Source organism: Chanos chanos, chromosome 8 (genome assembly GCF_902362185.1).
Source record: "Chanos chanos chromosome 8, fChaCha1.1, whole genome shotgun sequence".
In the NCBI taxonomy this organism is placed as follows: Eukaryota; Metazoa; Chordata; class Actinopteri; order Gonorynchiformes; family Chanidae; genus Chanos; species Chanos chanos.
Window position 1 is genome coordinate 17,717,533 of NC_044502.1, and position 15,650 is coordinate 17,733,182.

Genomic DNA, 15,650 nt, shown 5'->3' on the forward strand with positions numbered 1-15,650 from the left:
TCCTGTAAGGGAGACTCCAGAGCTGTGGTATTTACAGTGGTCAGACAGACTGCTGTACTGAGTCAACCAGTTTTACTTAATCGCTTGCTTATGTGTTTATGGTCCCTCTTATGCTTCTTCTGAATCATACTGTGTGAAAATTTCAAACATAATGCTTTTTAATGCCCTCTGATCTGTGTGATGAGCATGTCTGTCTAGATCTCTCAATTAGACAAGACTGTCATCACTTAATGATCCTTATTTTACTTTCAATAAAGATTTTGCAGAATATGCCTGTCCTCAGCAGCAGCTGAGGTATCATAATGAGGTCCAAAGTGCTGGTTCAGTGTGATGTCATAAGTTCTGTAATCTGAGTGATGTCATAATGGGCTCTGAGTGAGGTCATGACAGGCAGCCAGCGTACTGAGAATCTCTGTATTCCTTACACAGTTGGTCATGTAGATTCATGAGATCAGAGTCAGCACTAAAGAAACATAGTGACTACTGAGCACACATACACACACACACACACACACAGACACACACACACACATTCACATACTCACTGATCACACAGAAACAGTGTGAGGGGAAAGATGTGATGGTAACATCCAGATAAACAAATCACACAGACAGGAGAGTATCTGAGAATCCTTCATTTAATATGAGACTTTTTCAGTCTAAGTTACTGTATGGACAAGGGTGAGGTCTAATGTGTTTGCTTTGTTTTTGAGTGAAGATCATATTAAAAAAAAAAACACACACACACACAAGGACTAAAAATCTGTTTTCACTGACTTGGCTTCCAGACTGAAGAGTCGTTCCTGTTAAAATGGGAATGGTTTGTAATTAAGGAAGAGAACAGCTCAGAGCATTACGGATAGGCAATTTCTGTTCCTTTCCTCTCTTCCCAGGATCTCAGAAAAGAACAACTACAACAACATAAAAATTCCCCAAGTGTAGTTGTGTGAAACTACGACATGCATTTCAATCATGAAAATAGAGAAATAAAAATCATACAAAAAAAGCTTCCACATTCAAGTCCTTCATCGCAGTAATAAAAACACAACGCACTCCAAATAATAAACACATATACACATTTATGTAAATATCAGCACGTCATTGTCACCCAGTCTCCATCTCCTGGCCACGGTTCTGAAACTCTCCATTCTGTCTCAGTGCGAGGAGCAACAACAGCCCATCAGAATAAATAAATAAACACAACACTTCTGGGAGTGCTGTTTTTTTCTGAGTGTAAAAGTTCCCAGAGTCAGTCAGAGTTCTTTTCCAGTGTTATTTTTACATTCCGTTAATTGTTACAGTTACTTGTGAAAGGGCAGAGTTTCCAGTGTTGTCACTGACGCATGTCCTTTGGGGCCAAGTGGAAACATAAACACGGTTTATATTTGTGGCAAGTATAAACCATAACAAATGTTTATACAATCCACGTTTAGCGCTAGTAGAGTCCTTTTAATACATGCCCCCTTTCAGTGAACTCTAAAATACACGCCTTACAATAAAAAAAAATCTTATAGAAATGTGTTATTCTTATTCTGAATGACGATATAATCACTGGAATTTTTTTTTCAAGAACAACTTGCAGTAATGGCAGAGATTTCTACTGTAACTGGCTTTAGGTTGTTACACAGCCTGTGAACAACCAATGACCGACAGGATTCGCTTTGGCAAGACTACACAAATACCACACTTCTCCAAATCCTTTGATCACTGATTTACATATAAAAAACAACAACAACAGCAACAACAGAGGAAAAAAAACCGAAAAAACAGTTTTCAAGTTTAAATAGTTGTTCTTCATCCGAGAATAGTGACGGCATGTGTAATTTATCTCACTACTGTCTGTGTGGGGAAATGTGTGTGTGTGTGTGTAGCCAACTGCTAACATAATGACAGTCAGAAACACAGAGACACTGTTTACAGTAAGCAGGCTCTGTCATGTACCAAGCGGTTTATTACTGTGGTAACTGACTGCTGCTCGACATTAACTCATATATTTATATCAGGATTTTTTCTTGCCTGTCCGGAGTCCGGAAAAATATTATCTTACCAGACAAATTTGAAACCTACCGGTCAAGTTTCAATAACAGTCTGTTACAAACGCAAATATAATCGGTTGATGAAAGAACGACAACGACCTCAAATCAGTTTGACTATTTAATGAACATTAACGATTAAGCAAAATAAACAGTAACGATAGAGCAAAATGAAACATCTGTAACCTGTAACATCTGCAGCCTGTTTAAAAAAAAGGCTAGGCCTACATGGCATCAAATGTAGCCTATAGGTAACATTTTATTTTCTCCTTTTTTTCACTGCGGCAAAGTCCTCTGCTGCCGACTTGAAATCAAACGTGTCCAATGTGTCTTTGCAGCTTGCAATGCGCATAAGCCATGTCACTCTCTCCTCCTCCAGGCTGTCTAAACACTAATGTCCTGTTTAGGGATAACCTTCCTTATAGCTACGTTTTGTAGGCCCTATGAGTATTATCAACGGACATTTTGACCGGCAAGCTTTTAATTTATCGTTTTAAAATTTTACCAGGCAAAAACCGGTAATTACCGGTAAACGGAAACCCTGATTTGTGTGTGTGTGTGTGTGTGTGTGCGTGCGCGTGTGTGTGTGTGAGAGCGAGCGTATGTGTGTGTGTGTGTGTGTGAGCGTGTGTGTGTGTGTGTGTGTGTGAGCAAGTGTACCTGTGTGTGTGTGTGTTCATATGGTGCAAGTGTGTTTGTGCATGTCTCAGGCATGAGCCTCCAGAAGTTCCAGAAAGAGTTTGTGCATGGGCACACGACCGTCCTGTTTGATGTTGCAGAAGTGCTGGACAGCTTTGGCTGCAGTCTGACGGAGCAAAGGCAGAGTCATGATCAGCCGCCCCGCCCGCTGGCCATCCTCAGGATGAAGTACAGACACCAGCTCCTGCAACGCCGCATGCAGGCTGTCCTGCAGCCGCTGCACTGCAACCCAGTCCTCTATATGCATGGAGTCTGAGAGAGAGAGCCAGAGAGACAGACAGGCAGAAAGAGAAAACGAGAGAGACCGACAGACAGAAAGACAGACAGACAGAGGGAGAGAGAGGAGTCAGGGTTCAGATCAGTCTTATCTCTAATCGCGTGATGCTAGATCTCATGTGCACTCTTGTTTCCAGTTAGAGCCCTTGGTAAACAAGAGGAATGATGGCGACAGCATAAAAGGGTGGATTGATTGTTTGTTTGCTTTACTGGCGTATTTCACCGTGCAAATTTTCTTTCCCAACTGTCGTTGTGATGAAATAAACATGCAATATTTGTGAGTTGAGGACAGATTTCTCAAGGATGGCTTTAACATAGAGTCTGTCATATAATAGACTAGGCTACTAACACGGCTAAACAAATAAATGTTGTTAAAAGACAGATGCAAGCAAATATGACTAATTTCATTTTTAAGTTTTTTTTAGGCTCACTAATGTGTATGTGTGAGTGTGTGTTTGTACCTGCGTTAGCGAGTGCTATGGCTTTGAGTGTGACAAACTCTTCCCTGTGCAGTTTGATGGAGGTGTACTTTCTGACCAGCTGTAAGATAGCGGTGTATAAGTCCTGCAGGCCAGCCAGTTTGGCCTGTTCCTCATTCATTACGTAATCCTCTGCAAACACCAGCTGATCCTCACAGCCCAGCGAGCGGAAGACCACACGCAGGATCAGGATCTCCATCCACGCACTCTGCAGTAGACTCATCTGGTCTGGCAGAGACAGGCTGGAGAAACCTGGACAGGAGAGATGTTACCAGGGTTACTAAGCTTGCTTTGCTCCATATTGTTACCATGCTTTTCAAGATCACTATGGTTACTAACATCACTACGGTAGGCATAACTAGTTACAATGCTGGTACTATAATTATGTTTACAGTGTTCACTGTAGTTTATAGAGGGTTTGACAGCCTCAAGGACTTCAGATGGATTTTAGTCTGAATTTAACATCTTTGGCATCATCATCGGTCAGACAGCACCTGCACAGGTTTCTAATGAACAGTTAGCGTCAGCGTGCGTCAGCATGATCTACAATATAAAGTAATAGTCCAGTCATCATTAACAACTGATTTAACTGAATCTTCTGTCAGACAGCCAAAGAGATGCCTCTGGCCTGAAAAAGACGCAGGGTTGACTCCCTAGCTTAGCGCCCTCGTATAGTTTACTTTAGGATGTCACCCATAATGAAGACAGCATTAGCTTTATCGATATAACAGAGTGACTTCATTATACATGGTGAAATTCTAAAACTGAAATGCCTATGTGCATGGACGTGAACACAGCAGTGCTGAATAGATTAATACTGACACTCTCTGTCTCTCTCTCTCTCACACACACACACACACACACACACACAAAAACACACAGTAATTTGCACATGTCTGCTGTGCTAGCAGTAATTGAAGCAGATGATTAGTTTAGTGTTTGTGTGTGTGTGTGTGTGTGTGCGCATCTCTTTGATCTTTTAGGATCCTTGTGACATCTCAAACATTTCCATTCCTATAAGTCCCTCTTCCAACACATTCATTATCCCCTACGCATCCGTGCACTTTCATCCATCCACAAAATAAAAGAGATATTCCTGAGAGAGAGTGTGTGTGTGTGTGTGTGTGTGTGTGTGTGTGTGTGTGTGTGTGTGAAAATGTGAAAATGTGTCAGTATTGACAATTCAGAATTATACTGGAAAGCCCTCAGGGTTTCTGTCACTGCATCTGACAAACTCAAACACAAACAAACACACAAACACATGCACACACCATACCCCACCACCTCCCCCGGAACCCGCGGTCATTTCCCATTGGATATTGTTTTTTTACGGTTTGGATGTGTGAGGACTCAGACACAGATTCAGACATTACTATTACTGTCTGGGCCAGAGTGTTCCTTATTGTCCAACACGCAAACACATACCCCCCCGGCTAATGCCTTTCGCAGCCATCACACACACACTCTCTTCCTGGCTCCAGCTGTGAGACTGGAGGTGTTTGGGGTTTTTAGATTGTCTTTTCTGTGGGATGAGTCTTCAGCCAGGGGCTAAGTGTCTATCTCAATCAGTCTTCAATTACCACTGTCTTTCACTGCCAACACACACACACCCCAAGAGGCCCGACTGTCAGGCCTGGTACTCAGATGGCCAACGCTGAGCTTTAAGCAAAACATGTACGTCACTGTAAGGATGATAGGAGAGAGAGAGAGAGAGAGAAAGAACTAAAACAGTGTGTGTGTGTGTGTGTAAAGATGTGATCTGACAGCTTGTTGGTATGAGCAGAGAAAGTAACCCCAAGTCAGAACAAAGAAAGAAACACATGAATACATAAATACATATGTACGTGTGTGTGTGTGTGTGTGTATATATATATATATATATATATATATATATATATATACACACACACACACATACATACATATACACACACACATATGTGTGTGTGTGTGTGTGTGCGTGTGTGTTGATACTACTTATGTGTGTGTGTGTGTGTGTGTGTGTGTATGTAAAAAGCCGATAAAAGTTGCAAGTGTGTTATGAGAATAAAAAAAACCCATGATATTTCATAACGCTATGTAGGCTGGCATGTTTATAGATTTAAATTATCTAGGGTGACAGTACGTCCTATTTTTCCCGGACATGTCCTCCTTTTTTGGACCTAACAAATGCGTCCGGCTGGGATTTCTAAATCGCCAAAAAAATGTCCGGGATTTGGCTTTTGCTTTCCACAGTCGCCATTCATTGTTTGTGCATTTGCATTGCTGTTACCGTTTTCGTTAGATCCCGCCCTCTCGCACGCCGCCAATGGACGGTCATGTACCCTGTCAAGCCATAAACATTGGTTAAACTGTATTTCATTCATTATCGCTAACAGCGCAGCAACAGCCAAGATACCTTAAGAAAGCCGTAACGTCACTAAAACTTGAATGGAAAGAAATAAGGTAATCTTGCCACTGTTATTATGCCAACAGTTATTTGTCTTATTAAATAGTAGCCGGCGATGTATTGCGGCAGTTAAGTACAGATGCAGTTTCACATTGCGCTGTCAACCATCAGCCTTACATGCGCAACGACAAGAACCAAGAACGTCATACAATGAACCCCCTCCCCCCTCGTCCTCCTCCTTGAAAACCGAAATATGGTCACCCTATATTATCGATTTAAAAACAGCAAACTGACCATAACGTCTTGGGTTTGGATTTGATGAGAACGACAGTAACATTAATCCAAGAGAGATTGAGCTAACAGCAGTGTTTCTCCGTTTTAGTTTTCCCACGAACATAAACAAATGCAATCCCTAAACCACAGAAAACTACAGCTATGCCTCAAGCCACTAATGCGACAGAAACAAAAACTAGCAAGCCGTCTGATCCTTAACCCACCAAGGAGGTCACTACAATATTTCATCTCCACTTTGGCTCGCGCTCTTTGTCTTCATTGCGCGGCAATAACTGTAGTCTTTTCACGGCGCGAGGAAGTTTGCTCGCGCCTCTCCTACTTGATAAACAGCCCAAACTCTCTAACTCAGATTACGCTAAACGATATATGAGCAGGACATCTCTTTAGTTTTTGGTCTTTAATCGTTATTTACTCAAGGGTTGGCATTCCTATAGAAACGGTCAAAACTGCATATTAATACGATTTAACAGCATCGAACTTGTCTGGGCACATCACTAAACCAAGAGTAAATCCTTGGTAAATCCGGCCCTAAAAGAGCTAAACGTGGATTGTATAAACACCTTTACTGTTTATAATCTAGTATTTAATGCTGTTAGCCTTATATTCGCCTGATGTACCGGCCTAGAAAATGACTTCTTTAAGCATGCACATGGACACACCTGCTTTGAAGGGGTTTGTTTTGTAAGCATTACAAGGTGTCAACAGAAACACAGGTGCATGCCAGTCTGTGTGGTGTGTGTGTGTGTGTGTGTGCGTGCGTGTGTGTGCGTGCGTGGTGCATTAGTTCTTGTTGATACCAAATTAATCTCCTGCGTGGGAAAAAGTGACTAGATGAGAGTTAGATATGACACTAGATATAGAGTCACAGCCACCTATTCACTTTGCCTACAGTGCTCTGTGTGTGTGTGTGTGTGTACCTCAAGGTTATCCACATAAACCCAACTGGTCCTGGCCCCCAGGGTCTTTCCAAAACACCTCCTCCAAACACACAGTATGAACAATATAATGCAGAGCAACACTACACAACACACACTCACACAGAAACTCATACACACGTGTAGATTAGAAAGACTTGCTTCTATCTATCTGTCTATCGTTCTATCTGTCTGTCTGTCTGTCTGTCTGTCTATTGATCAAACACAGAACTACTGGACCAATATCTGTTATGGTAAATGTTGAAATCATTTATGTAAAATTCCCACAGTCTTTAAGCTACATAATCACCTCAGGGTCATATGACCTGAAAGCGGATGAGTGGCTTCCACATCAGAAGATACTAATCATACACACACACACACACACACAGAGCACTGGGCTGATAACAGTATTATCACATACACACACACGTGCAAAGACAGTATATAGTCGCCGGCATGTGAGCAACTCTGTGTGTGTGTGTTAGTGAGTGTGCGTGTGTGTGCGTGCGTGTGTGTGCATGTGTGTGCGCGCGTGTGTGCATATGAGATACGAGTGTGTGAGTTTATGAGTGTGTGTGCGTACCTGGGATGTGTTTGGCCCAGCCAATGTTGACAACCAATTCCCTGTCAGCAAGGTCACACAGTGTGGTAAGCGCCTTGATGTCAGAGTCAGGAAGGGCGGGGTCAGGCATGGCATAGATCTTCTCTGGCTCTGCCCCCAACAGATGTGACACAACCTTATTCTCCACATGCCCACCACCAAGGACTAAGGGAGAGAGAGGCAGAGAGAGAGAGAGAGAGGAGTTTACAGTAATGAAAAGAGAGTTCCAGAAATACACAGGGTTGCACTGTTTGTGAAGGGGAAGTAAATCAGGGTGTTTCCATGGCTGAATCTCTCCCTGAGACTCCCTGATGTGTGGACAAACAGAATTGACAGTGAATCATATAACCGTATCTGTACGTATATATTATTTATATCTGAATTGGGTTTAAGTTGTAGGGTGTTTCATAACAGGCTGTTCTATGTTTATATTGAGTAATGTCCATGTAGTTAGATGTTTTATGGAATAATGTTAAAGCAGACAGACAGTGAGATATACGTTGTGTGTGTGAGTAGTGAGGTGTGTGAGTAGTGAGGTATATGAGTAGTGAGGTGTGTGAGTAGTGAGGTATATGAGTAGTGAGGTATATGTATAGTGAAATGTATGAGTAGTGAGGTGTGTGAGGAGTGAGGTATATGCGTAATGAGGTATATGAGTAGTGAGGTGTGCGAGTAGTGAGGCATATGTATAGTGAGGTGTATGAGTAGTGAGATGTGTGAGGAGTGAGGTATATGGGTAATGAGGCATATGTATAGTGAGATGTATGAGTAGTGAGGTGTGTGAGTAGTGAGGTATGTCAGTAGTGAGGTATATGCATAGTGAGTAGTGTGAGTAGTGAGGTATATGGGTGGTGAGGTGTGTCAGTGGTGAGGTATATGAGTGGCGAGGTATATGAGTAGTGAGGTGTGTGAGTAGTGAGGTGTGTGAGTAGTGAGGTCTGTGAGTAGTGAGGTATATAAGTAGTGAGGTATATGAGTAGTGAGATATATGAGTAGTGAGGTATATGAGTAGTGAGGTACATGAGTAGTGAGATATATGAGTAATGAGGTGTATGAGTAGTCAGGTGTGTGAGTAGTGAGGTATATAAGTAGTGAGGTATATGAGTAGTCAGGTATATGAGTAGTGAGATATATGAGTAGTCAGATATATGAGTAGTCACGTGTGTGAGTAGTGAGGTATATAAGTAGTGAGGTATATAAGTAGTGAGATATATGAGTAGTGAGATATATGAGTAGTCAGGTGTGTGAGTAGTGAGGTATATGAGTAGTGAGATATATGAGTAGTCAGGTATATGAGTTGAGATATATGAGTGGTGAGGTATATGAGTAGTCAGGTGTGTGAGTAGTGAGATATATGAGTAGTGAGGTATATGAGTAGTGAGATATATGAGTAGTGAGGTGTAAGAGTAGTCAGGTGTGTGAGTAGTGAGGTATATAAGTAGTGAGGTATATGAGTAGTGAGATACATGAGTAGTAAGGTATATGAGTAGTCAGGTGTGTGAGTAGTGAGGTATATGAGTAGTCAGGTGTGTGAGTAGTGAGGTATATAAGTAGTGAGGCATATGAGTAGTGAGGTATATGAGTAGTGAGGTATATGAGTAATAAGGTATATGAGTAGTGAGGTACATGAGTAGTGAGGTATATAAGTAGTGAGGTATATGAGTAGTCAGGTATGTGGGTAGTGAGTTATATGAGTAGTGAGATATATGAGTAGTGAGGTATATGTGTAGTCAGGTGTGTGAGTAGTGAGGTATATGAGTAGTCAGGTGTGTGAGTAGTGAGGTATATGAGTAGTCAGGTATATGAGTAGTCAGGTGTGTGAGTAGTGAGGTATATGAGTAGTCAGGTGTGTGAGTAGTGAGGTATATAAGTAGTGAGGTATATGAGTAGTGAGATATATGAGTAGTGAGGTATATGAGTAGTGAGGTATATGGTATATGAGGTGTGTGAGCAGTAAGGTATATGAGTAACGAGGAACACGGGTAGTGTGGTATATAAGAAATGCTTGTATTAGAAGATGATGGGAGGTGTGTTTCTTACATGTTTTTTTCTGTGGCAGAGACAGCTGTAGATAAGAGCTGTTATCTGAGTCTATTCTCCGTTTGTACTTCTGCCTCCCACCTCGCACCCTGTCCAAACGCACACCTGTACAGAAATGTGTAGGCACACACACACACACAGACAGAGAGAGAGAAAGATGTAAAGAGGAAGAAGAAGAAGAAGAAGAAACAAGGGGGAAAAAAAACACATTTCTAGCATGAGAGAGGGTGATGTTTGCTCTGGCCCATCTGTTAAAAGGCCTCTGATGGTGGTTTACAGCCTTTAGCACTGGGGCTGTGAACCAGTCATCACACTCCCTTAAACACACATTAGTACCTCACCCTGTTACCCTACCCCACATTAACACACTGTCAGCCACAGAGAGCCACTCATCTTTACAAGCTACTATGGTAACCTCATTGCCATAGTGATCCTCGGGTGTGTGTGTGTGTTTGTGTGTGTGTGTATGTGTGTGTGTCTGAGGGAGAGAGAGAGAGATGGGGATTCTAGGCAGCAGATGGATGGAGTTGACAGTCATGGTGGATATTTTGGGGTGTTAATTCCATGGTCCATGGTGTTCTCTTTGCTGTCCCATCTCTCAGCTGTGTTTGGAGGGAGGGTGAAATTTGACCCAGCCCCCTCCCCAGGGCACCGCATCTGTCAGGCAGTCAGAGCTAAAGCTAACTCACAGCTAACCCTAAACTAGCTTTATTGCTAATATTATGCTAGCTTACTGTCCTCTCAAAGCTAGTGAATGGAGTTTTGACTAGCAACTGTAATGCTTTAGTTCCACGCACACACACACACACACACACACACAAACACAACCATGGGCACAACCACAGACACCTAGAACTTAAAGTGGAACATAAATGAGTGTGTGTCTGTGTGTGTGTGTGTGTGTGAGAGAGAGAGAGAGAGAGAGAGAGACATACTGTTGAGAGGTTGACTGATTCCTGAAACTGGCAGTGATGTCATTTCTTCCACTGGCTGGATTAACCGTGCAGGTAACAGGTGCTACAGGCCTTGTGTGTGTGTGTGTGTGTGTGTGCGTTTGCGTGTGTGTATGTGTGTTTGTTGAGATGTTCTGTGCTACTAGTTCAAGTGGAGAGGAGAGAGAGGGAGAGAGAGAGAGAGAGAGAGAGAGAGAGAGAGGGATGGAGACATAGCAGGAAATGAGAAGGTGAGGAACCAGAGAGAGAGTGTGGTTAAGAGAAGAGGAGAGGAGTGGATCATGGGGTGGAGCAAAGAGGATTCTGGGTCGAGCGTGACTATGAGGATAGAAATGTGCTGACAGGCCAGCCTCCCAGAATAACACACACACACACACACACACAAACAGACATACTGGTCTCTGTTTGATGTTCCTAAAGAGAGCTTTACACTTTCTCAGACTGGACTGGTCCCAAACACATACACACACACAAACACACAGCAGCGTGTAACAACAGCCACATGACATCACTTCAAACATTCACCAGATGCCACAGCTCAGTCCTGCACACGTGGACATGTGACTCTGTGTGTGTGTGTGTGTGTGTGTGTGTGTGTGTGTGTGAGTGAGTGAGTGAGAGAGTGAGAGAGAGTGTGTGTGTGTGAGGGGGGGGGCATAGCAGGAGTGACAATGAGGATTACAACACACACACGCATGCACAGGTGTACAGACAAACTCACATACATAGTGCAAGCACACATATTTTTGCACATACATTCTCTCTCTCTCTCTCTCTCTGGATTTCTGCTGCAATGTAAACTGGTTCACCAGGTGTGGTATGTAATATGTGTGGAGTTCCTCTCCCACCTGCATGCTTAGAGGTAAAGACCTTCTCTCTCTCTCTCTCTCTCTCTCTCAGAATGCTGACTAACTCAAATACACAGATTTATTTCACCAACACATCTCTGAAAACTTTTCATATAAGTAGGTTATTAAAGGGAAAAAAACATTCACAACTACACTCCCCTGCTGTGGCTCTTTCTGCCCCCCTATTCCAACTCACTGTATCTCTCTACTAGGTTACACACACACACACACACACACACACTTACCCTCTCTGAGCATGCCCACTGCCAGACACTTCATGAACCGACAGGCCTGACAGGACTTTCTCCTCCTCTTAGTGATCTCACATTCACTGCTGGCCGGACAGCTATACTCGATATTCCCTTCAGAGGGAGAGGGAGAGAGAGAGAGAGAGAGAGAGAGATACATATATTCAGAAATCACAACATCTTAATTCTCAGACTATCACCGGTGCCACCCTGTAACTCTAAACACTGTAAACATACACATCTGAAACTACTGAAACCCCTGGGGGAAAAAAGTGTGACTCCTGCATTTCTCAACCAACCAAAACTGGTTCAGTTTCAGTCGTGTGTAGGTTTGTGTTGTGTGTGTATGTACACACTTGAGTAATGTTTGTATGTTTGAACTTCATGCTCAGGTTTCAAGAGAGTCTGTGTATTAGCATTAGTTAGTGTGTTTGTTAGTGTCGTATGCTTTATTGTCCATGAGTGTGTGTGTGTGTGTGCATGTGTGTGTTCGCATGTGCGTGTGTGCGAGGTGGAGTCAGATCGGCAGGTTAAGACGGCAGAATAAAGCAAGGTTCATCAAAGCGGGATCAGCCAATCAGCAGAGTCCTTTTTAATCAGCCTGATTCGGCCAGTCAGGATGCCCGGAGGCTGTCATCTCTCATTAGCGTCAGAGAGCTTTGGCTCATCCCATCTAACAGCCAGACGCTTGCCTAACCTCTGACCTCTAACCTGGCTCATCTCCATCATGTGGAGCTCACACTTTGTGTTTGAGAGCCTGTGTGTGTGTGTGTGTGTGTGTGTGTGCACATGTGTGTGTGTGTGTGTGTGTGCATGTGTGTGTTTGTGTGTGCGCATGTGTGTGTGTGTGTGACTGTACAAGATCAAAGTAAGTAGATAGAACAGGTAAAGAGTTGCCACAGATGATGCGAACACACACACACACACACTCACACCCCCACACACACACACACATAGAATCGCATTAAAACAGCACACTGCAGAAAGCACCTTCACAGCGTAAACAGTGTAAGCAATCCACTAACACGGGGTGTAAATAAAGTCCTTGTCCTGCCATTTGTGTGTGTGTGTGTGTGTGCGTGTGCATGTGTACGTGTGTGTAAGTAAGATGTTGGTAAAGGTTCAGTCTGTGACAAGTCAGCAACAAGAACCTATAACTGCCCACACACAGACTCACACACACAACTATGCATCCATTTCTCTCTAATGTGCCTAGTCAGCAGTTGTACTGCTGCAGTTTGAGGAGAGAACATGAGCCTCTTGCTAACATATTAGCATATTAGAATAAGTATTAGAAATCGCTTAAATTTGAATCCCGCTGTTCTGTCATGTCACCTGAGTGAGACATTTCTGTGGTCTTCAGCTTGACCAGTTTTACGGCGAAACGAACTGCCATTTTTAGCCTGCAGTCAACAAAAGCAAATCTGAACAAACACTGAACAAACACACTAGCAGTTATGATCAAGCTTGACTGGAGTGTGTATGAGAGTGCGTGTGTGTGTGTGTGTGTGTGTGTGTGTGTGTGTGGTACATGAAAAGCTAACCAAAAATGATAGAAAGAACAGAAGAAGAAGGCAGTAGAGAGACATAGAGAGAGAGAGAGAGAAAAGGAGAGAGAAGCAGAAGGAGAGACTGAGAGAAAAAAAGACACCTTGAATAGTCCGTTTGAAAAAGGCTTTGCAGGCCTCACAGGAAGCGACGCCATAGTGAAATCCTGACGCCACATCTCCACACACTAGACACGCGCGCTTGGCCCCCGAACTCGAGTACCCGCCTTTCAATGCGCTCTCCTCAAATGGCCTGATGGGGGCGCCTGTTGATCCCACAGCGCTCCCTGGAACCGTGTAGAGGGAAAGTGAATCATGTGACACCCCCCTAGAGACAGAGCTGCAGCTGCTCCCACCGTCTGAAAGCCCCCCAGGACTATTCTGGTTCAGTCTCTCTGACAAGGAGGTGGGGCTTGATGGCTCCGCCTTAATGTGGGCTGGGTAAGTGATGTCCACGCCCATGTCTTTGATGGACATCCTGCCTAAGAACCTGCAAAAGATAATGGCAGGAAATGACATTAAAAATGAATTAGTGAGCAAAATATGTTTAAATTGTCAATATTTGCTGCGTAAAGCCTTGTGTCCACACACACACATGCACGCACACACACACACACACACCCCGCTACAGACACACACAAACACACTCACATACACACACAGCCCTACAGACAAACACACAGACAAATACACAGACACACGCACACACACACACACACAGGCACACGCAGCACAGAGAGCTGTGCAGTAATCAGGCGGTTTGCGTGTGAACCAGGCATTGACCCTGTAGTGCAGTAAAACCAATCCTCTTGCTTTAAGACTCTGAACAATCTATCAACCCTCAGCGATGAATCGACGTTCTTCTGCCACCACCTTCCACGGTACTGTAACATGCTTCCAGTCAGAACCAGGACTGCTCACTCTCTCTGAGTACACATACACACACACACACACACACACACACCCCACTACAGACACACACACACGCACACACACACACATACACATCCCTACAGACAAACACACAGACACACACACACACACACACACACTCACACACAGAGGCAACAAGCATCTGAATACTCACCTGCTCTGCCACTAACAGCTCACATGTTGCTACCTCACTGCTTCTAACAATATTAACTTCTGTACTGTACATGGACTAACTGTGTTGGCCAACTGTAATCAGACATGTTCTCTTCTGTTTTAACATGGTGCTTTTTTTTTACAGTGCTTTGACTGATTGTAACAGGACACAATCAGTAGTTATTATAATGAATAATTGTTATTACTTATTACAGCGTCGTCACAGGAGCTAGATCCAAAAGATGACACAGTTGTCTAACTGTCCAGTTTGTATGTGGTTGTTGCATGGTACTCACAGCCGCCCTTGATGTAAATGTTAATGTAACTAATGTCAGCAAATCACATCTCGCTCTCTCTCTCTTTCTCCTCTCTGACCAACTCCAGACCCATCTTCCTACCACACTTTCTCTCTCTCTTACACACACACACACACACATTCCCTCTCTCATCTTTCATTCTTTACCAATTCATAATTAAAAGTGTACCCCCCACACACACTCTTCCCTAATGTGCTGAGTTTGTGTGTCTGTCCATGTTCCTGAAGAGCGGCTGTAGCCATAATGAGCAGTTCTGTTCAGATCCACTCTGTGCTCACTGTGCCAAACTGACAGGACTGTGTTTGATTGGGCCAATACATAAACTACACAAACTCACTCTGTGAAACTGAACTCACAGCATCTCTCTTACAGAGAGAGAGAGACAGAAACAGAAATAGAGACAGAAAAAGAGAGAGACAGAGACAGGGAGAAAGACAGAGGAACACGGAGGAATACAGGAGAAAGAGAGAAACACAGAACAGAGAGAGAGAGAGAGAGGGCACAGAGAGATATCTGATATCTGTCCATCCATACTGAGAATGATATGAGTGGTTTGAATAGCTGGCTGAGAGTTTGTTTTTACTTCTCTCAGTTTACAGCGCGCGCACGCACACACACACACACACACACACACACACGAGCACACACATACACACACACACACAACCAGATCAAAGCATTTATCACAACTGCTACAAGATGAAATGACAGGAGAGAGAGAGAGAGAGAGAGAGGGAGAGAGAGAGGGAGAGAGAGAGAGAGAGAATGTATGTGGGGGGGGTCGGGATTTGTATGTATGTGTGCATGTGAGTGGGTGTGGGAGAGGGGTGTTGAAGTACTATCATAAATGTTATAATAAACGGTGCTGGTACAGTGAAGATGATTTGTGATTATGTTGATTTTCATGCCACGTCATGTCTGTG

General features: G+C 43.4%; 1 protein-coding gene across 1 annotated transcript; it reads right to left on the reverse strand.

The window, feature by feature from the left end:
- Positions 1-2,739: 2,739 nt before the first annotated feature.
- LOC115818269 (estrogen-related receptor gamma-like) lies at positions 2,740-13,801 on the reverse strand. Its single transcript, XM_030781608.1, has 6 exons — positions 13,429-13,801; positions 11,775-11,891; positions 9,729-9,833; positions 7,671-7,853; positions 3,470-3,739; positions 2,740-2,984 (listed from the first exon to the last, which is right to left on the reverse strand). The coding sequence occupies exons 1-6, from the start codon at positions 13,799-13,801 to the stop codon at positions 2,740-2,742; spliced, it is 1,293 nt and encodes a 430-aa protein (XP_030637468.1).
- Positions 13,802-15,650: the final 1,849 nt, after the last annotated feature.

Bases quoted from the DNA above. Each gene is read 5' to 3' on its own strand.
- LOC115818269 (XM_030781608.1), bottom strand. From the start codon at position 13,801: ATGTCCATCAAAGACATGGGCGTGGACATCACTTACCCAGCCCACATT. The intron at 3,740-7,670 runs GTACGCACACAC...TCTCCTGTCCAG, and splicing joins CTGGGCCAAACACATCCCAG to GTTTCTCCAGCCTGTCTCTG. The intron at 2,985-3,469 runs GTACAAACACAC...TCTCTCTCTCAG, and splicing joins CATAGCACTCGCTAACGCAG to ACTCCATGCATATAGAGGAC.